Source organism: Hyperolius riggenbachi, chromosome 4 (genome assembly GCF_040937935.1).
Source record: "Hyperolius riggenbachi isolate aHypRig1 chromosome 4, aHypRig1.pri, whole genome shotgun sequence".
NCBI lineage: Eukaryota > Metazoa > Chordata > Amphibia > Anura > Hyperoliidae > Hyperolius > Hyperolius riggenbachi.
In genome coordinates this window covers 79,582,255-79,603,951 of record NC_090649.1, presented here as the reverse complement: position 1 = coordinate 79,603,951, position 21,697 = coordinate 79,582,255, and the positions used below count along the sequence as shown (strand labels likewise).

Genomic DNA, 21,697 nt, shown 5'->3' with positions numbered 1-21,697 from the left:
CACTTAATGGATGGGGATAAAGTTTATTATAGTCATATCAGTTTACACTACAGTAGATATAAGTCCTGAAAGAGAGAGACACATGAATAAAGAGGAACACAAAGATTTGGGTCCAAAAAGGGAACGTGCCACCAAAATAAGGAAAGTTATTGGACTTCTGTGGACTAGTTGACAGCATGCAACTGTTTTCCATTTCTAATAAAGTTTAGTGAAAAGAAGAACAAACTCTGTTTCTGATTGGCTGGTGGTACGCTTCTGATTGGCTGGTTGCACGCTTGGAACGCATACTGTTCTGTCGCCCAGCAGTGACGCGGAATAGGCGACTTGTATGGCTGCCTGAGATGTTCAAGAAACCGAATCGTAAGTTGCGGGTGCGGAGAGCTGCGTCCAGCGAGGAGGAAGAGGAGGAGCGCAGCCAGGTGGAGAGACCGAAGAGGCCAGGCGGGCGAGGACTGACGTGCGGGACTAAGAGGAGGATAGTGACAGCCAGTGATGAGGAAGAGCAGGAGCAGCAGCAAGATGACAGCTCTGGCCCCAGTGCAGCCGCTGCCAGCGTGCTCAGCTTTACCGAGGACAGGGAGGGTGAGATCTACAGGATCCGCACATTACATAATATATGTAAACTGTGTACACAGCCCATTACATGAATGTTGTATGTAACTCCTGTGTACACAGCCCATGACATGATGTATGTAACTCCTGTGTACACAGCCCATGACATGTTGTATGTAACTCCTGTGTACACAGCCCATGACATGATGTATGTAACTCCTGTGTACACAGCCCATGACATGTTGTATGTATTGGCATATGCTTATTCTCAGATGTATTACATATCTGTGCATTGCAGTTCATTTGAAATGGCATCAGCTTTATACACGACTATCTAAAGTGGCGCTAGTCGATTAAAGGGGACCCTGCGGGAGACCTCATAGACCAATGGCCGCTCTCTGCTTACAGCAAATTGGTTGCAACACCTAACTTGTAAGGAATGGGGAAGCACTATCCACCCCACCAAACACATAGGTTTAGTAAAGTTGTGAAAGCAGAGGCAGTAGCCAAAGTGAGTGCTGTTCCTGGAGTCCACGGGTGAGGGTCTTGGTGTGCAATTATAGACATACCTCCCAACTTTTGAAGATGCCAAAGAGGGGCACAAGCCACGCCCCCTGTGTGGCCTTAAGCCACACCCCTGCTTTTGCAGGAGGGTGACAATGGGAGGGAGGAGGTTGTGAAGGAGGGTGCCAGTGGGTGGGGAGGAGGGTGCCAGTGGGTGGGGAGGAGGGTGCCACTGGGTGGGGAGGTGGGTGCCTGTGGGTGGAGAGTAGGGTGTCCATAGGTGGGGAGAAAGGTACCCATGGGTGGAGAGTAGGGTGTCCATGGGTGGGGAGGAAGGTGCCTGTGGGTGGGGAGAAAGGTGCCCGTGGGCGGAGAGTAGGGTGCCCAGGGGCGGAGAGTAGGGTGCCCATTGGTGGGGAGAAGGAGGCCTGGGCACAGAGGAGGCACAAAAAAAATGATCGAGGCACCAGCCGCGCAATGCGGGGAGGGGCGCTGCATCATTCCTCCCTCCAGCTCTTTGAATGGGCTGCCGTGTGTGTGTGTGTGTGTGTGTGTGTGTGTGTCTGCATGCAGAGTTTGCACAGCAGAGCGGTGGCTATCTTACCAGTCTATGCACTCGTACCCAAGGGGATATGTGACATGAGATAAACATGTCTGTGTACAGTACAAAACATATTAATAACCAGGCTGTTTTACTTGTTTTATTTTGCTGCCTGAAAGAGTTAATTTTTAGGCATGGAAGTGACAGCATCTGTCTTGTCTGAAATATAGTAAGCATCACTGATAAGCTAATTAAAGCCATAAAAGTTCCTGGCAGAATACAACTTCTGAGAGCAGGGGGAGATGGAAAAAGTCAATAGTTCATGTATTTTAATTTAGGGACCCTTAATAGGCTGCCACTGAGCAGAAACAACAAAACATTCATTCGACTTTGTAAATGTTTAACGTGTTTTGGTTTCTGGACGTAGAAACTACGTCCAGAAACCATGTGCGCTGCCGCGCGCCCCCGCGGCCGATCGCGCGCGTGCACGCGCACTCCCGGCCGTGGATTCGGTAGTCAGGGAATCAATGTATCGGACTATGAAGTCCGATCACTGATTCCTCTCCCCCGCTGAAAAAGCGACAGCTTCTCTCGGAAGCTGCGCCTTTTCTGGCCATTCACTTCCTGAAGCGCCACTCTAAGCGTGTGTTACGCTTAGAGTGACGTCATGTAAACAAACTCATGGCCGCCATCTTGTGGCCAAAAAGTAATATTACTCCTGAAAATAAAAATGAAATAAAATCAACACACATTTACATTATAAATCTATTGTTTACCCCCCACCCTCCCAAAACTACCCAAATAAAATGTTTACTATAAATAAAAAAAACCATTACAATTAAAAAAAAAAAAAACATGTAAATATTTACCTAAAGGGTCTAAACTTTTTAAATATCAATGTAAAGATGAAATATTTCTATATTTTTTTTATTTTAAACTTGTTAATAGTGATGGATGCAAAATGGAAAAAATGCACCTTTATTTCCAAATAAAATATTGTCGCCATACATTGTGATAGGGACATAATTTTAATGGTGTAATAACCGGGACATATGGGCATATACAATACGTGAGTTTTAATTATGGAGGCATGTATTATTTTAAAACTATAATGGCTGAAAACTGAGAAATAATGAATTTTTCCATTTTTTTCTTATTTTTCCTGTTAAAATGCGTTTACAGTAAAGTGGCTCTTAGCAAAATGTACCCCCCAAAGAAAGCCTAATTAGTGGCGGAAAAAACAAGATATAGATCAGTTCATTGTGATAAGTAGTGATAAAGTTATAGGCTAATGAATGGGAGGTGAACATTTCTCTCGTGAAAACCACGGAACCTGAATGGGTTAAATATGAAATAAAACCATGGGCTATTTAAAGTCATTTTTAAGAGGAGGAGGAGGATGAATACAATTGTTTATCTCAAAAGTTTATTTTCACCTTGGGTTGCTATACTGAAAGCATGTTCTGTATCAGTTTCTGCATCCCAGCTGCTTTCAACTTACCATATATGATAGCTTCTGTATCACAGGATGTTATATAGCCTCCCTTGTATTGTTTTATTCTTAGCATTTCCTGTGTCCCCATCTTATTGTATATAAGATATGTATGGAATTGATTCTCAGTCTGGAATGCCGTCAGCTTTATCCTCCGATATGGCTACCCTTTAATCCCAATTGTGTATATGACACCCTTGGTGTCCCCAGCTTGTCTGTGTAATGAGACTTGCCATAAAAAGTTCTGTTACTTTGTTCCTTTCCAGGCGAAGAGATATCTTTTAAAATCAGAAAGCCATCTGTAAGCACCGTGGTATTTAAAGTACATAAAAAAGCAGAAGAAGCAGACTGTACAACAAAGCTACCTGAAAATGGTAAGTATGAATAGCATGCATGGTAACTCTCTGATTCAAGTTCAATCTTTGCTTCCAGCAGTACATCAGCTGCAGCAACATCGGGGAGAATTCAAAGGGAAATCTCAGTGCTGAACCTTCACATCAAGGCTAAAAACTTTAAAGGACAACTGAAGCGAGAGGGATATGGAGGCTGCCATAATTATTTCCTTTTAAGTAATACCAGTTTCCTGCCTGTCCTTCTGATCCTCTGCCTGTAATGCTTTCAGCCATAGACCCTGAACAAGCATGCAGCAGATCAGGTGTTTGACATTGTCAGATCTGACAAGATTAGCTGCATGCTTGTTTCTGGTGGGATTCACACACTACCAGGGAAGTGGTCTATTTGGCTGCAAATATGGCAGCCTCCATATACCTCTCACTTCAGTTGTCCTTTTAAGGCAAATGTGAAAATCTGAAAAAAAAAGTTAGATACCCATTTACAGAAACGCTTGGGATCTCCAATCCTTTCTGGTTTATTCTCTGTGCCCTCGGTCCACTGCTGCCCCTTGTTGCGTGCCTTTGGGAGTGGCTTCGGAAGTTCCTGTGTCTCCAAGTGCTTCTGAAGAGGGGCGGCTCTGTGCTGGGCTAGAGCAGTATGGAGACCCTCATCTTCTGAAGTACTTGACCTGAGTGCATGCAAAGACTCTGCAGGACTCCTGCTTCAAACAGAGGTGGGGAACGGCAGAGGACTGAGAAGGCTCATCCCACTTCTTAGGTAACTATCTCATTATTTATTTTTAGGGAGCTTCAGTTTTTTTCTTTAAAACTTGTTGCCGACCACTCAAGATTGCATGTGCATATGCGTGCGCATCCCCGCTTGAATGACAGAGCTCTGCTCCGTCATCAGTCGACCAGCGGCGATCGCCGCTAGGAGACTGTTAGATGGCAAAGCAGCCATCTATTTACATGGGACAGTGCTGTGCTCAATGGTAGCGCTGTACTGGGGACAGTCGTGTCCCCTGGGGAGTCACAAGAGCGATCGGCTCTCATAGGCTTATGCCTATGACAGCCGAGTGCAGTGATTGGCTACCGGGGAAGGGGGTGGAGGGCTAGAGTAAAAAAAAAATATAGTAAAATCAATAATAACATTTAAAAATAAAAACCAAACAAACGCTTGCAGCAGCGATCAGAGCCCACCAACAGAAAATCGCTGTTGGTGGGCAGAAGAGGGGGGGGGGGGTCACTTGTGTGCTGAGTTTCACAGCCCTGCAGCTAGCCCTTAATGCGGATCAGAGATGAAAAACTACCTTGCTAGCCCTTAAAGCGGATCCGAGATGAAAAACTAACTATAACAAGTAACTTGTCTATATATCTTATCTAAAGTTTAGATCGTTTACACAGCAAATCTATCTGTAAACAGCTTCAATAGAATATGATTCTTTCTTCCTGTGATACAATGACAGCAGCCATGTTGTTTGTAAACATTACACACAGGCAGGCTTATCTGCATCTTCAGCACTCAGCCTGTGAAAAAAAACCTAATCCCCCCCCCCTCCTCCCCTCTGCCTCTGAAATCTTTGGCTAGTAATACCTCCCCCTCCTCCTGCCCAGACTTGGCTCCCATGAGCCCTTGCTACTGTCTGAAAATGCCAAGGCTCTCTGAAATGCTGTGGACAAGGCTTGTTTAGTTTATAGGGAATTAGAGTAATAAAACAAAAAAAGTATTTGGCTTGAGGAATGCCCTATAAACAATAGGAAAGAAACACCATTATGCAATGAGCAAAAGTTAATCTCGGATCCACTTTAAAGCAGAAGTGGCCTGAATTGAAAAAAAATAGCCTTGTCACTAGGGGGGGCGTAAGCCTGTGGTACTAAAGTGTAACCTACCTAGCACATGTCACTGTAGTAAGAAAGGAGAACTCCAGGATGTGTTCATTGAGTCTATGCCACAGATTATTTATTTGAAATAGAACTGAAAACTGCCTATCTAGCATTTAATTGAGAAAGGTGAATAAGGGACCGTGTCAGTACGCACTTTATTTTTGTGTCTTCTTCAGCCTTTCCAGAGACATTTGCTTTGGGAACGTCAGTCAAATGGTCCTGGAATTTGTGCACAAAGTATAAAGCTTCTAGAAGAGTGAGGACTTGTTGCTCTTCACAGTGCCTTTACATGACTCAGCCCACCTACTCTCTGCTTCCTCCTGTGGCAGGGGTCAAACTTGGCAAGTTGGCTAAAATCATTTGAAATCTGTGTGCCCTACACTGGCAGAAATAGATCCCTCTTTGATCAGATTCGATTAGAGATGGATTTGTTTGATGGTCTAATCTGCTGACCATTTGACGATGTATAGGCACCTATACTATTGGATTAAGTAATTGTCATTTCCTAATGCCAGTAGGCATCATGGTGGAGTAACCCAGTGGTTAGCACTCTCACCTTGTAGCGCTGGGTCCTCGGTTTGAATCCCAGCCAGGTCACTATCTGCATTGAGTTTGTATGTTCCCCCGTGTCTGCGTGGGTTTCATTTGGGGACTTCAGTCTCCTCCCACATGCCAAAAACATATAGATAAATTAATTGGCTTCCCCCTAAATTGGCCCTAGACTGCGATACATACACTACACGACACATACATAGGACTATGGTAGGGATTAGATTGTAAGCCCATCTGGGGGACAGTTATGTGACAAGACAATGTACTCTGTACAGAGCTGCAGAAGATGTCTGTGTTTATATAAATACTAAATAATAACTATGCCATTGATGTCATTTTGCCTATTGTACAGTGGTAAACTGTTGATACACTAGATTTCTGAAGATACATGTATACATACTGACTGTGTCCTCCACTCGTGTCATTAAGATTCAGGAGAAGACAGCCAGTCGGAGCCGGAGCAAAGTGAACCTGAAGATGTGGATAATTTTCGCAAGCAAGAGGCTCCGGGGTCTGCGAGCAGCAAGTCTTCTGCATCTCCACCTCGGCCATCACAGGCAGGTCTGTATGTATGGCTGCTATTGGGGGGACTGGCTTCATTCAGAAATTCAAAGCAAATTTGTTGTTGTTGTTGTTATTATTATTATTATTATTATTATTATTATTATTATTATTATTATTATTATTATTATTTTGTACTTATTGTAATCTCAATTACAGCAGAATGTTAGTAAACCAGACCTAGTGGTAGCCCCCCTCTACACCTTCACAGGCATTGATGGCATCCTACAACACATCCTTACAGTACAGCTCTAACTAGGATTTCCACAGCTTGAAGATGCAGAGGCTGAGGTGAAGGGGTCACAGGAATCTCTTCTGTTCACAAAGCGACGGTGGTTCACATAATTACATGGGGACTAGGCCAGCGCATGTAGGCTGTCTCGATTTCCCCCCCCCCCCCCCCCTTTCTAATCTCTCTTGAGCATTGACCCAGCTTTGGGAACACGCTAGTTATGTGACTTGGGCCTCTTTTCCATGGGCAGTTGAACTGTGTGCTCAGCAAGCAGTTGCCAGATATCAGTGAGCAGTTATCAGGCAGCATCGAGTAGTTGTGAGAGTTTGAGAGGCATTTCACTGCCTATTAACTACCCGTGGAAAAGAGACCTTAAAGAGAACCCGAGGTGGGATTTAATTATGTTAGTGGGGGAAACGGAGGATCGCTGAGCGGGAGGGAAGGGACACGGGCGGATAGCGCCGATACAGAGGAGGCGGGGGAGCGGCGCTAACAGACACAGCATAGGTAAACATTGTGCTGTCGACACGCTGTGTGTCGCTAGCACTGCGGAGGGGATAGCGGCGCGCAGGGGGGTCCTGGAGGCACACCATGGGGCAACAGAGGCTGGTGTTAGTGTGCACAACCAGCCTCTGTGCCCCACTAGCATAATTAAATCCCACCTCGGGTTCTCTTTAAAGTAAACCTAAACCATACAAAAAAAAAGTTTCACTTGCCATGGGCTTCTACCAGCCCCCTGCAGTCGTCCTGGCCCACACCAGTCCTCAGCGATCCTCCGTTATGCCCGCGGCGACTTAGTTACGGTTCTGCTGACAAGTCGGCAATCCACTACGCTTGTGCGGCCGTGCGAATCCTCGTACACATCCAACGGTGAAGTCCTGCGCAGACGTAGTATGAGGTTTTCTCTTAAGTGATGCAGTGGACCGCTGACTGATCAGTGAAATTAGTTTTTTTTTTTCTTTTTTTTTGTGCTGTTTTTAGGCTCACTTAAAAGAGGGATTCAACTCTGACATAAGACTCAGTAAAGACATGTTTTCCTACTTATTACCCATAGTTATCATATTTGCTTTTTTGCACACGTATTGTTTGTTTACAAATTGCAAGTTCGTAAAGTACGGTTTATCTGCTCTGGAAGCTGCAATTGTAATTTATTGCATAGCTGCTGTATTTATATATTACAATGTATCCAGTGAGAATGTGTCTTCACCTGTGTACACTTTTGACTTGCATTCTGCTGAGACACTGCTAGCAGTGTTTATATTATCTTGTTTTGTTTTCTTATCAGCTACTTTTGTAATCACCTCAAGTTCTGCAATGGCACTAAGCTTCCCACTGAAGAAGAAAGTGCTGTACTTAACTGTTTGAATGCTGTTTTGCTACCAGTGGGTTTTTTTTTCTGGTAGTACCTTTTTTGCTGTAAAGAATTTTTTACAGCAAGGAGAAATGCTGAGTTTCATACCACTTTAAGAACTGCATTTACCTAAAGGGGGAGAGGCGCCGTACAGGCAGTGCCCCAAGCACTCACACTGCCTGGGAGCACCACCTGCACCCGCTTTAGGTAAATGTAGCTCCCAAGCCACATAATTGTGTTCCCAAAGTTGGGATAATTCTCGAGAGATTAGGGAGCTCCTGTCAACACACAAGCATTATTATGTGAACCAATATCTCTGTGAGTAAAAGAGTGAAGTTGGTTTCGGCCTTTGCTGTTTCTGGTAAGGCAGATACAATATCTCATACTGGGCCTTTTAAATTTGCCAGGAGGCTTTTCTCACTGCAATTTATAATCCAACTGCTGCTTGGTAATGAGCATTTACCACTCTCTGGTTTGAAGTGCAAAACTAAAATACCGTATATACTCAACTATAAGTCTAGAAATGTAGGTCTGACTCACTAAATGAAAGTATAGGGGTCGACTAATACACAAGTCATGGACAACACTGAGCAATGTGTGTACTATTAGTAACATTCCCATTTGCAGTAATGTACCCAGTGGTAAGTGACACTTTCTTGATAAAAGACAGAGGCGCCAAAAGGATAAAAGGGGTTTTAAAGGAGCTTAAAAGCCAAAAATTTGGTAATTAGAGGAGGCAGTGGTGGATTTACCTCCTCCAAGCAGACACAACACGACTGTACATTTAGTCTATTTATTAACGAACTCCAGATAAAACAAAGCAACGCGTTTCACGGGTCAGCGCCCGCTTCCTCAGGCAATAGAAAAAGGAGTTACCGCATCTAGCAAAACAAACAACACCCGGCACAGAGGTGCCGAGTGTTGTTTGTTTTGCTAGATGCGGTAACTCCTTTTTCTATTGCCTGAGGAAGCGGGCGCTGACCCGTGAAACGCGTTGCTTTGTTTTATCTGGAGTTCGTTAATAAATAGACTGAATGTACAGTCGTGTTGTGTCTGCTTGGAGGAGGTAAGTCCACCACTGCCTCCTCTAATTACCAAATTTTGGGCTTTTAAGCTCCTTTAAAACCCCTTTTATCCTTTTGGCGCCTCTGTTCTCTCCTATATAATATTGTATCCACCCTGGGTGGAGGGTTACGACCCTTTTCTACTATCTACAGAGAGCGACTTCTTATTCCTGAGTGGGGTCAGGATAATCTCCCCACCTGCCTTTACAGTGGTTGCCTATTGGTGACCCATGCTTGTGAGTATAACAACTATTACTCTTTGTCATTATCCCCTTTGTCAATACATACTACACTATTGGGGCTCTTGGTGTTCCTCTGTTTATCTCGTTTCTTGATAAAGGAAATGCCAAGAAAACACAGGTCTGAAAGTCCTGGCCACAACAATTAACAAGGAAAAGGACAGGGGGGTAAATACTGGGCTGCAGGAAGGGGTTTGAATAATTCCAGCACTTGGGGGCCTGGAGAAGTTATTGGCTGCACTTTAAAGAGGAGCTGTTAGGTATAAGGTCTCAGAGAAAATAAACACATATATCAGTAGCTAAAGATTGGCTGTACTTACATTACATATGCATTTCACTGTCCACGTTTGTACTTCACAGAATGTGTATATAGTATATGCAGAGATTAATGCTCCTGACAGCTCATGGCAGGTTCCATGTTTGTCTGTCTCCTATGAAGCCAAATGTGTCGTCATGTCCTGCCTGCTTCCTGATCACAGAAAAGCTCGTACTGAATAACACTAGTTTGCAGTGAATATTAATTAGCCATGTGGCTAGGAACAATAGCGGACTCCTGCAGTGTACTCTGCCCGGAGATTTTTCAGTGCTGTACGCTGGACTGAGTTACAAGCTGCTGAAACTTGATCCTGTAACTTCTCCTTAGCAGCCGAGGGGAGGGCCCCAGAATGCTTTGCAGTATGGTATGCGGCTTGCGTCCTCTTGGGTCTAACAGCTTTGCTGATAAGCACACATCAAATGTAAGAGAGATTTTTATCTTCACTATTGCCTTTTTGGCTTCCGTCTAAACTGTTTAACACAGGAGAATAGAAGTTTAAATTAGCTTCTGCAACCTGACAGTTACTCTTTAAGGAAGCATCAATCAAATAATGCTGCAAGGGGCTGGAGGAAGCCCTGGGTAAGTATATCATGGGGCAGCATTATTTGATGCATCCTTTAAGAGACAGGAGGGGTTAATAGTTGCAATACTGTATGCAGTGCAGTCATTAACCCCTCCTGGGCCCCAAGTGCAGGTGTTAATTCTTTATGGTCCCGAAGTGCAACCATTAACTTTGCCGTATAGACTTATACTTGAGTCAATAAAAAAATACAGCTTCAGAGGATCAAATAATGGAGTCGACTAATATTCAGTATACTTCACTTATAGCTGAATTACTCAGTGGGGTGTGTCAGTGATTTACTTTAGCTTTGTATGTGTAACACTGGTTTCTATTTTAAAGGGAAATTCCACTTTTGTTGAAAGAAACTCGATGCTTTCAGTTCTTATTTTTACCTGCTTATAGAATAATAGCTATTCCTATCAGAAGAGTCCGCGTTCGTTGCCAGTCTCTAGGATGGCCCAGGTGTTAAAAATTAGCTACAAATCCTTCTTCCTCGTGCAGCCTATTACTCCTTTAGCAGGATGAGAGTTTCTGGTCTCATGGCAGTAGTGAGCTCATGTAATTAAGGGGCCAGGAAATGTGGGCGCAAAAATGTCTCGCCCTGCTCGTAGAAAAGTCCTTTAACTACTATTTTCCCGCCAGGCTGCCATTGACTCGGCTTAAAGGACAACCGAGGTGACATGATGAGATAGATATGTGTATTTGCAGTGGCAAGCACACAAATGACTATGCTGTGTTCCTTTTTTTTTTTTTTTTTTTCTTCTTTCTTTCTCTGCCTGAAAGAGTTAAACATCAGGTATGCAAGTGACAGTTTCTGTCCGGGCCAGACTGGGTCAGACTATAGCATGGCCCTCATCGATAAGGAATCACAGACATAAAACACGTTCCTGTTAGTAAATGGCTGCTAAGAGCAGGAAAGAGATAAAAAGGATCAATAGTTCATAGATTTGAGCTCTGGCATACACCAATGCATGTGTCATTGAGCAGAGACAGTGAAACAGTAAAAACTAGATTTAAATATAAAATAAAACTGGGATATCTAAAAAAAAAAAAAGTCCTTTTTTAGAAGAAGGATAGATACAATTGTTTCTCATCGGTTTATGTTCACCTCGGGTGTCCTTTAAGATGTCATTCAGGTTCCCAGCAATTGCTGGCAGCTGAATCACACTGTTTTTGTCCTAATTTGTGCTCCATCTTTTGACCTGGCCCAAGTTACTGACTGAGCACCACTATAGCGGTAATTCATACTACGGCCTATAGTGGTCTCTGGTGTGCCCAAATTTCCAGTTTTTGTCTGACTTGACAGTAGTACTCCAAACAGGGCTCAGCATGCAAAGAGGAGCAATTTAAACTTACGGTCAGTCCTAACAGGCTGCGTATCACAATAGAAAGATCATCGTAATAACGGTGAACTACAGCAAGTCTTATGTGTGGCTTTGATCTATGCGGGTGACGATTTCTTCATGAAAGTAGAAATTCTCTTTAAAGTGAATGGGAACCGCATTTTAAAAAAAAATGAAGCAAATACTTACCTAAGGAGAGGGAAGGCTCTGGGTCGTATAGAGCAGTGTTTCCCAACCGCTGTTCCGCGGCACACTAGTGTGCCGCGGAACGTTGCCTGGTGTGCCGTGCTCTTATCCCCCCTCCCGCCCGTCCCTGCGGCCGCCGCTGTTATTACCTTAGCAGCGGCCGCTCTCCCCTCTCCAGACCATGTATATGCTAGCAGCGTATCTCCGGCTGCTCTGTGTGATGCACTGATGCGGAAGGAGGCAGGGCTCGGTTACCATAGTAACGGCGATACATATCGCCGTTACAGGAAGTCGCTGCCCTCCTTTCTTCCGCATCAGTGCATCACACAGAGCAGCCGGAGATACGCTGCTTGAATATACACGCGCCGGAGAGGGGAGAGCGGCCGCTGTTAACAAGGTAATAACAGCGGCGGCCGCGGGGACGGGCGGGAGGCACTAAACTGGCTATACTGGGGCACTATTCTGGGGTACTATACTGGCTATCCTGGGGCACTAAACTGGCTATACTGGGGCACTATTCTAGCTATACTGGGGCACTATTCTGGCTATACTGGGGCACTATACTAGCTATACTGGGGGGCTATACTGGGGCACTACACTGGCTATACTGGGGCACTAAACTGGCTATACTGGGGCACTATACTAGCTATACTGGGGGGCTATACTGGGGCACTATACGGGCTATACTGGGGCACTATACTGGGGCACTAAACTGGCTATACTGGGGCACTATTCTGGGGCACTATACTAGCTATACTGGGGCACAATACTGGCTATACTGGGGGGCTATACTGGGGTACTATACTGGCTATACTGGGGCACTATACTGGCTATACTGGGGCACTATACTGAGGCAACTAAACTCCCTACACTGGGGCAACTATGCCAGCTATGCAGCCGCACCCCAGCCCCCCCCCTCCCCCCCCCCCCCATAGCAGCACTGTCCACTAGGTCGCGCAAACAACCGGGGGCCGCATCGCCCCCACCGCGCGCGCGCGCCGTTCCCCGGAGAAAAATTTGGTCAGACAGTGTTCCCCGGGCCGGAAAAGGTTGGGAAACACTGGTATAGAGCCTTCCGTCTCCTCTCTCGGTGCTCTCTATCCTGTGCTGCCTCCCCCCCCCCCCCCCCCATTTCAATCCCCCGCCGAAAGGGTATTTGGAAGTCTTCGGGAGCCGTGTCCTCCCGAAGACGTGCGGCTCCATACTGCACAGGCGTGAGCATGCAAGAGAGGGTGCTTGCGCAGGTGCAGTACAGGGCCGCCCTTCTTCAGGAGCACTCGGGCTCCCTGAAGACTTCTGAAGCCTCCTTCGGCTGGGTAAAGCAGTATTTGACTAATTTAGTCAAATACTGCTACCGGGCGAGCCAGCACTGGAACGAGGGGACCAGGAGAAGACCGAGAAGGCTCTATAGGACCCAGAGCCTTCCCTCTCCTTGGGTATCTATCTCATTTTTTTTAAATGCGGTTCCCATTCACTTTAAGGGCAAATTGTGGCTTAAAATCCTCATGCAACTTCTGTTCAGCACAGGTGAAATCCCAGACGCTAAGCAGATCCGAGCAGCTCGCAAACGGCGAGAACTTGCCCGAGCGCAAGGAGACTACATATCGCTCAACGCATCACAGGAAGCCTCAGATTCCAGCCAATCAGACAGCGATGACGAGCTGGATGACCATGAGAAGAGAATAAAGTTTGCCCCCGGGGTGAGACCTGTGAAAGAGCGGATGGCTGAGGAAATGGGTGAGGCTTCTGCTGCAAACACAGTTATGATATATTTGCTGTCCACTGTCATTGTGGGGATACCCTGACATGCAGAGGTACAGGGAGAGCATTGAAGTAACCCCTCACTGACAGCCTCTGTGACAAGTTGCTAAGCAGTCTTTGCTGTTATTAGCCAATGCAGCTGCTATCCCCTGTGGCACACTAGAGCTGCAGCAACCAGGTGATGTGCTGTACTTGTTAAGGTGCCCATACATCTAGTGAGGAATGGGCAGATCGACCATCAGACAGAACTCTCTGATCACATTCGATCAGAGAGAGATCTGTTGTCTGCTCATACTCCGCTGACCGATTTGTGATAAATTTGAGCACGAAATCTACCAATACAATAGTAAGTGATCCGAGTAAGAACCGTACACCACTGTTGAGGTGCAGGACCGAAACAAACAGTCAATAGTAAATCCAAAGATCCGCACACTCACATGGAGACCAAGTCTGCTTTTTATTCCATGAACGTGACACAATTCCACTCCATGACCAAACTGTGTCACGTTCATGGAATAAAAAGCAGACTTGGTCTCCATGTGAGTGTGCGGATCTTTGGATTTACTATTGACTGTTTCGGTCCTGCACCTCAACAGTGGTGTGCGGTTCTTCCTCGGATCACGTCCAACTGGTGCGACTCCCGGCGCCCTTCGCTCCTCTCATAAGCGAGTTCTTTACCATGTGGCACTTGTAACACATGGCATACATGTAGTGTCACACACCTGGTGCCATATGGTCCAGGCACTCACTTGCAACAGGGGTGTCAGTGGAGGATGTCGGGAGTCGCACAAGTGGAACAGGTGATAATTTAGAGCGTGGGGAACCAGGGGAGGACATTTTACACATGCGGCCAGAGGACCTTTGCAGGGGGGGGTTGTTAGACAAGACAGAACATTTATATTCGCTTTTCTCCTGGAGGACTCAAAGCGCAAGAGCTGCAGCCACTAGGGCATGCTATATAGCAGTAACTGTTGGGGAGTCTTGCCCAAGGTCTCCTACTGAATAGATGCTGGCTTACTGAACAGGAAGAGCCAAGATTCGAACCCAGGTCTCCTGTGGCAGTACACTATCCAGCCACAGCTAGGCGAAATTGAGCCAATCTCCAGCATTTCCTGGGCTTTAAAACTGGTCTCTAGCATAAATTATGAAATGTTTTATTAGGATCCCCAAGTAACACATGAAAGGGCCAGTATTTCAGAGACCTTCATGTTTTGTTCATTTTGAAGCTGACCAAGGCATTGAAATGTAAGCCTAAAAGCAGATTTGAATGCTCCCACCCCCTGCAACCTCCTAATTGATGAATTTCCTGTGTACTGTTCTGCAGCATCTAGCAGTAACTCTGACAGCGAGAGGGAGGAAGCTGACGACTTGCAGGACCGATGGGAGGAGCAGCAGATAAGGAAGGCTGTGAAGTATCCTCAGGTCAGTATGTTACTTGTGAGTCTCTATGATCTTGAAGTTTGGAACTTGGTTTCACTTCTCAGGGAGCCCTGAAGGAGTTGAACCTTAGTGTCTACTATATGGGGAGAGAGCTGTGCTCCTGCAGTCTATTCACAGGTGCTGAGAAGAATTAATTAGACACTATGCTCTGGGTAAAGAAACACAGAGCAGTGAATTTCTTCAGCAACTACAGTATATGTGGAATAAATAGAATGATTTTGGCAGTACATTCCCCCATACTCTTTGTAACTTTTTTCAGTTGGAGGGTTGAAAAGTTATATTAAATGGAAGATGAAAAATGATCTCGAAGGAGAAAAAGTGAATTTAATAAGGGCCATGGAAGGGTGGTCTGCTGGTGCTACTTGGTTTCCTTGTTATGTTATCCAGTCTTTGAGGGGCAGGGCACAATAAGAAGCTCACTGTGATTAAAGGGACACTATTGTGAGAGTACTATGGAGGCTGCCATATTTATTTCCTTTTAAACAATACTGGTTGCCTATCAGCCCTGCTGATGTGTCTGGCTGCAGTAGTGTCTGAATCTCACACTTGGAACAAGCATGCAGCTCATATGTCCAAACTTTAATCAAAGCACCTGATGTTTATACTTGCTCTGGGTCTGTGGCTAAAAATATCAGAGGCACGGGATCAGGAAAACAGCTGGGAAATTGTCATAGTTCAAAAGGGGGGAAAAGACAGCCTTCACATCGCTCTCACTACAGTGTCCCTTTAAGTGTATATCCTTTCCATCAGTTTCTTTGGAACTCATGTGTTTCTCCCAATAGCCTATTAGTGAGGATAGGTTACGTGGAGACAGCCCCCCGCAGGTAAGAAGACGCGCCGAACCAAAGATCTCAACGCCGCTGGTGACTGTGGAAGACATTAAGAAGAGGCTGACAAGCAGGTGAGTGCTAACCTAAAACCAGTTGATTTACCGCGTATAAGACGACTGGGCGTATAAGACGACCCCCCCAACTTTTCCAGTTAAAATATAGTGTTTAGCATACACTCGCCGTATAAGACTACCCCTCTTCCAACGCAAAACAAATAAAAATTAAAAATACACTATACTGGTGCTATGTATGAACATATACTGGTGCTGTACTGTATGTGGTACTCTGTATATAACAGTATATAGGTGATTGACTAGTTGGATTGGTCATCTGTCCCTAAGCGGTATGGAAGAATAGATTGCGCTGTGCCCATAAAACATGCCTCTTTCACCCTGCTGACCCATCCCTGTATCCTATTACCATACCTCCTTCTCTGCCTCTCAGATCTCGCACATGTGCACATGCGCCGCTTCACTACAGTCCTCAGCAGCGAGATCTGAGAGTCGGTAACAGAATAGGGCGTATCACCCGGCATCACTGACACCTGGCGTATAAGCCGACCCCTGACTTTTCAGAAGATTTTTTTAGGGTTACAAAGTAGTCTTATATGCCAGAATATACTGTAATTTTGTTTACTCATCTTTTTTATTTGTTCCATTTAATAAACTCTCATCTCCCTGTTGTCGTGTATGTTTAGTTTGTAGGTATTTTAAGAAATCCTATGTATGCCTCTGTTTTCATGAGAACAGCAGCAGTCACACAACAGCTGATTGTATCCAGTGACAGTGCAGCTTTCATTTATGGATAGGAAGAGCTGCACTGCTACTCCGTTGACTACTATAGGAAAGGGTTTGAGTGGCAGCTTGGCCCTGCCCCTCCTGCATTATGACTGGAAGGGTGGTGAGCAGCAGCTTTGACCATTCTTTCTCCATGAGAACTCTGGCCCAAGATGCCCACAGACTAACAGCAGTCCCACCACAGCTGTTTCCCTGACAGAGGTATTTATGGGATCTTTTTGATGCTTTAAATGGAACTTTTTTTTTTTTTCTTTCCCGGTCAAACTAACTATATATCACGATGTGTGCAGCACTAGTAAATCCATGTAGCTGTTACCCACTAAAGTGCACTTGAAGTGAGATGTATATGGAGCCTGCCATATTTATTTCCTTTTAACCAAAACCAGTTGCCTGGCAGCCCTGCTGATGTCTTTGGCTGCATTAGTGTCTGAATCACACCCCTGAAACAAGCATGCGGCTAATATAGTCAAACTTGATTCAGATACATCTGACCTGCATGCTTGTTCAGGGTGTAATACAGGCAGAGGATCAGTGGGACAGTTGGGGAATTAGCATTGTTTTTAAAAGAAAATAAATGTCAGCCTCCATGTCCCTCTCACTTCAGGTGTTCTTTTTATGTCAGTGTCTCATCCATTTCTGTTTGAACCTGATGTTTCTTCCTGAACACCCCTCACTGCCCCATCTCTGTTTACTGATAGGTTTCCAAGGTTAGCAGTCTATCTCCGCTAATGAGGGGATATTATGAGGGAAAATGTTCATCTTACCAGCGTTGTTTTCCGGTTCCTCAGGATCGCCTCAATTGAAGAAGTGCATCGTTCTCACATGCTGGACAGTGAAAGGTACAGCCGAGACCTGGAGAGTTCCAAAGACTCTCTGGAGAAGCTAGAGACGTCATCCAGCGAGCAGAGCTTCAAGTTTTTCAAAGAGATGAAGATTTATGTGGAGAACTTTGTGGATTGTCTCAGGGAAAAGGTGGGTCTCTGACAGCAGATGAGCTTGAAAACATGCTAGTCTTGAACATCAATGAAAACAGTTTTGTTTCTTACGTGGGAAAGCGTTACGGCCTCTCTGATATTTTTTTTCAATAGAATTTTAAAGGGAACCTGAAGCAAGAGGTGTATGGAGGCTGCCATATGTATTTCCTTTTAAACAGTACCAGTTGCCTGACTGTCCTGCTAATCCTCTTCCTCTATAACTTGTAGCCATAAACCCTGAAAAAGCATGCAGATCAGGTGTTTCTGACTGAAGTCTGACTGGATTTACAGCATGCTTGTTTCTGGTGTGATTCAGACACTAGTGCAGCCAAATAGATCCTCAGGACAGCCAGGCAACTGGTATTTTTTAAAGCGGGATTGTCACCATAAAAATCAAATTTCAACAGCAACTGGTCTGAGTGTGTTAAGTCATAAAGATGCTAATCCTGCATTCAAAACTTTCAAAACTTTTTCTGCTGTTAAGCTGGCCATACACTAGGCCGATTCCCGCCAGATCGACAGCAGATTCGATCACTGGGATCGAATCTACTGTCACATCGTTCCCGCTACACGCCGAATTTCGATCTATTTCGTCCGATCCCGTCGATCGCTCCGTGTGGAAAATTACCGTCGATCGCCTGCGGGTAGGGAGAGCGTCGCTAGCGGCGTTCGAGTGACCGACGCAATAGAGCAGCAATACATTACCTGCTCCGCCGGCGTGACTGCCCCCGGTCACCGCTGCTTCGTCTCCGCTCTGGTCTCCGGCATGCTTCACTTCTTCCTGCCCGGCAGGAAGTTTAAACAGTAGAGCGCCCTCTACTGTTTAAACTTCCTGCCGGGCAGGAAGAAGTGAAGCATGCCGGAGACTAGAGCGGAGATGAAGCAGCGGTGACCGGGGGCAGTCGCGCCGGCGGAGCAGGTAATGTATGCGGGGGGGGGGTTCCCTTTATTTGTACTCTTTGTACCTGTTGGTAGACTTGGTCACATCCTGTCTCTATGACAACAGGCACCAAGGAGGAAGTGAGGTGAATTCCAAAGTGCATATTAGACAAAAATGTTGCACTTGGCATTACCACTCCCTCCACAAGCATCTTTTGTGACTCCCAAGACATGAAATAAGAGAAATCTCTTTATGGTTCAGACAATAAAACTTATGCCCTTCCAACTATAGCCAAAAAAAGCCAAAAATTCTGCTTTAAAGTGATAATTAGGAGTAGGTAGGAGGCGCCAATAAAAAAGAACAGATCTTGGTGAAAGGAGGCCAATGGCTCCAAAAAAGCCTTCACGGCTTTTACTACATTAATGTAGTAGCGGCAGCTCTAGTTAAGTATCGCGGTAGCAATACACCACTACTGTGCAGAAAATTAAAGGATCGCCCGTTGCTAAGTAACGTACGCTACGCTGCCACTAGCGCGTCTAGGTTGCACTGAGATATCAGTTAATCGTGCTGATTTATTAGCGTGAATGGCAGGAGTTTACTTGCGCTGTTTCCCTGTGTTAGTGGTAATGACTCAACCTATTTGACCTAGCCCTAGCCACCAAGATAAATGCTGGAGATGTGGTGATTCTAATGCCCATTTTATTCATATATTTTGGCCACGTTCTGGAATTCAATCCTATTGGGAGGATGTACATGGTTTACTCACTGACCTTGTAGGTCTCTCTGTCCCCTCCACCTCGAAGAGTCTACTGCTTAGTATTTTCGGCACTAAATCTATTTCTGAGCACAAGTTATTTTTAGCTAGACTACTTTTATTTTATGCTAGAAGACAGATCACACTAAGATGGAAAAATACCAATGCTGCCACTTTAAAGAGAACCCGAGGTGGCTTGTAAGAATCCTATTAGCACACAGAGGCTGGGTCTGCACATAATGCCCAGCCTCTGTTGCTATACTACTCCCCCCCCCCCCCCCCCCCCCCCTGCGCTCTGCTGTCCCCCATAAATCAAACGCCGTGCTAAGCAACACGCAGCGTATCGCTAGCAGGCTGTTTACCTCTGCACTGTCACTCTCGCCTCTATGGAGGCCGCTCCCCGCCTGCGTCCCTTCCCTCCAATCAGGGGAGAGGCGAGAGTGACGGTGCAGAGGTAAACAGCCGGCTGGCAACACGCTGCGTGTCACTAGCACAGCGTTTGATTTATGGGAGACAGCAGAGCGCAGAGGGAGCCTGGGGGGGAAACAGTATAGCAACAGAGGCTGGGCATTATGTGCAGACCCAGCCTCTGTGTGCTAATAGGATTCTTGCGAGACACATCGGGTTCTCTTTAAATGACTTTATTCAATCGGGTTCATGCTGATCTGCCATGCTGATTTCTGTTTTGATCACGTTTTCATAGACACCTTTATATGTTATAAAGGTGTCTATGAAAACGGGATCAAAACAGACATTTTATAAGGTCTGGACCTGCTGGCTATCTAAATTCAAAATTGATATGTAATTTTCCTGTAATCTAAGCTATTATTATTTTTTAACATATTACTATATAATCATACTAGGATGTATTTTGTTTGAATCACCTTTAACCTGACTAAATATTGCTGAATGATGCTGGAACTGGCTCATGGATTTGTGAGACTACTTGTACTTTTATATGTTAAAATAATAATAGAAATAGTTTTCCACAACCTATTTGACCTATATGAGTTTTGTTGATCCTAGATTCAACAGATAAATGAACTGGAGGCAGAGATGTTCCAGATCTTGGAAAGCCGAGCGAGCATTCTCCTGAAGCGCAGACAGGATGATCTCCGCAATGAGTCGGTCTCCATTCAGAAACTGGCAGGTGAGCGTGTGATCAGCCAGTGATCAATGCTTGTCATCTCCAGCCTCACTGCACACAACATGCATTCTCATTGCCTCCTCTTCTTGTCAGGTAATGGAGTAGCAAGCGACTCAGAGACTGCAGACAGCACAGCGCTAAACCAAACTGAAGATTGTGAGCTACGAAGGTAAAGTACAACTAGTGATGCTCTTGAAATTTTGCTAATTTTACATGCATTAAGAGAATGACGTTGTGGGTTCTTGACTCTGTGTAGAAGGAAGAGGAGACAGAAACGGGAGGAATCTGGACAGATAGACCACTGTGAGGGCATGTCCAGCGATGATGAGTTGCAGAGTGACCTGGAGCAGGACTTTCAGCGCCAGCAAGGTATTTGCATTTAGAGGAGTATGTTACTTATAAGCTGCTACTGGTGAGCTACATGGTTTGGTTTGTATCAGTCATGATTTTTGTGCAAATCTGAGAAATGCCCAACTCGCTCAACTATTTAAGAAAACCTGTAACAAAAAAAAAAGTGCCCCCTGGGGGGTGCTTACCTTGGGAGGGGGAAGCCTCTGGATCCTATGGAGGCTTCCCCTGTCCTCCTCCGTCCCACAGTGGGCTCGTTGGGCTCCTCCGAACGGCGGCCATGTAAATATTTACCTTCCCAACTCCAACGCAGGCGCAGTAGCGGCTCTCGGCTCGGGATCAGGCGGAAATTGCTGATCCCAGTCAGGTCCGCTCTACTGTGCAGGCACAAGTCGCCTGCGCAGTAGAGCAGACATGATTGGGATCAGCTATTTCCGCCTTAGCCCATCGGGGAGCTGCGCCTGCGATGTAGCCGGGGAAGGTAAATATTGCAGGCGCTACTGAGCCGCAGCTTGTCAAATTGTCTGCTGTGGCTTCGGAGGGGCCCAGCGAGACCACTTTCGGACGTAGGAAGCCTCGATAGGATCCAGAGGCTTCCCTTTCCCAAAATAAGTATCTCCCAGGGGCACTTTTTTTTTGTTAGTCTCTTTTAAAAGATACACGAGGCGGGGAAGAAAAGTGGAGTTGCACTTTCCTGGGGCTTCTTCCAGATCTTCGCCGTCATGTCCCTCAAAGTCATCCTGATCCATCCAGTTTGCCGTTATCCCTCACAAAGATCTTGGGAATCCAAGGCTACTGTGCATGTGCGGCCCTGGCTGCGTGCCTACTCGATCGCACTCGCATAGTGTTCTGCGCATGGCCTGTTTGTAAAGACTTAAATTGTGTATGCGCAGATCGCTACCAGCAATGGTAGCGCAATTGAGGAGGCATGCAGCCAAGACATGCACTGTCAACGAGATTTTGGAGGGGGACAGCATCACACTCAGGCCCCTGCATTGCTTACCCTATTTTGCCGCAAGGGGTCGGGAAAGCAATGAAAGTTTATAGAGACTTTC

The 21,697-nt window shown here is 45.7% G+C and overlaps 2 protein-coding genes across 2 annotated transcripts in view; both read left to right on the top strand.

Annotated features, from left to right (window-relative positions):
* Positions 1 to 313: 313 nt before the first annotated feature.
* Positions 314 to 21,697, top strand: part of GCFC2 (GC-rich sequence DNA-binding factor 2) — a 44,580-nt gene continuing 23,196 nt past the window's right edge. The window contains exons 1-10 of the mRNA XM_068280257.1: positions 314 to 582; positions 3,356 to 3,463; positions 6,287 to 6,418; positions 13,239 to 13,448; positions 14,797 to 14,894; positions 15,695 to 15,813; positions 17,328 to 17,511; positions 20,174 to 20,297; positions 20,388 to 20,463; positions 20,551 to 20,663. Of these exons, the coding sequence (XP_068136358.1) occupies positions 342 to 582; positions 3,356 to 3,463; positions 6,287 to 6,418; positions 13,239 to 13,448; positions 14,797 to 14,894; positions 15,695 to 15,813; positions 17,328 to 17,511; positions 20,174 to 20,297; positions 20,388 to 20,463; positions 20,551 to 20,663 (1,405 nt within the window). The 5' untranslated portion in view covers positions 314 to 341. The remainder of the gene's footprint in view (positions 583 to 3,355; positions 3,464 to 6,286; positions 6,419 to 13,238; positions 13,449 to 14,796; positions 14,895 to 15,694; positions 15,814 to 17,327; positions 17,512 to 20,173; positions 20,298 to 20,387; positions 20,464 to 20,550; positions 20,664 to 21,697) is intronic.
* Positions 12,072 to 21,697, top strand: part of LOC137571308 (uncharacterized) — a 130,915-nt gene continuing 121,289 nt past the window's right edge. The window contains exon 1 of the mRNA XM_068280258.1: positions 12,072 to 12,108. The gene's annotated coding sequence lies outside the window, so the exon portion shown is untranslated. The remainder of the gene's footprint in view (positions 12,109 to 21,697) is intronic.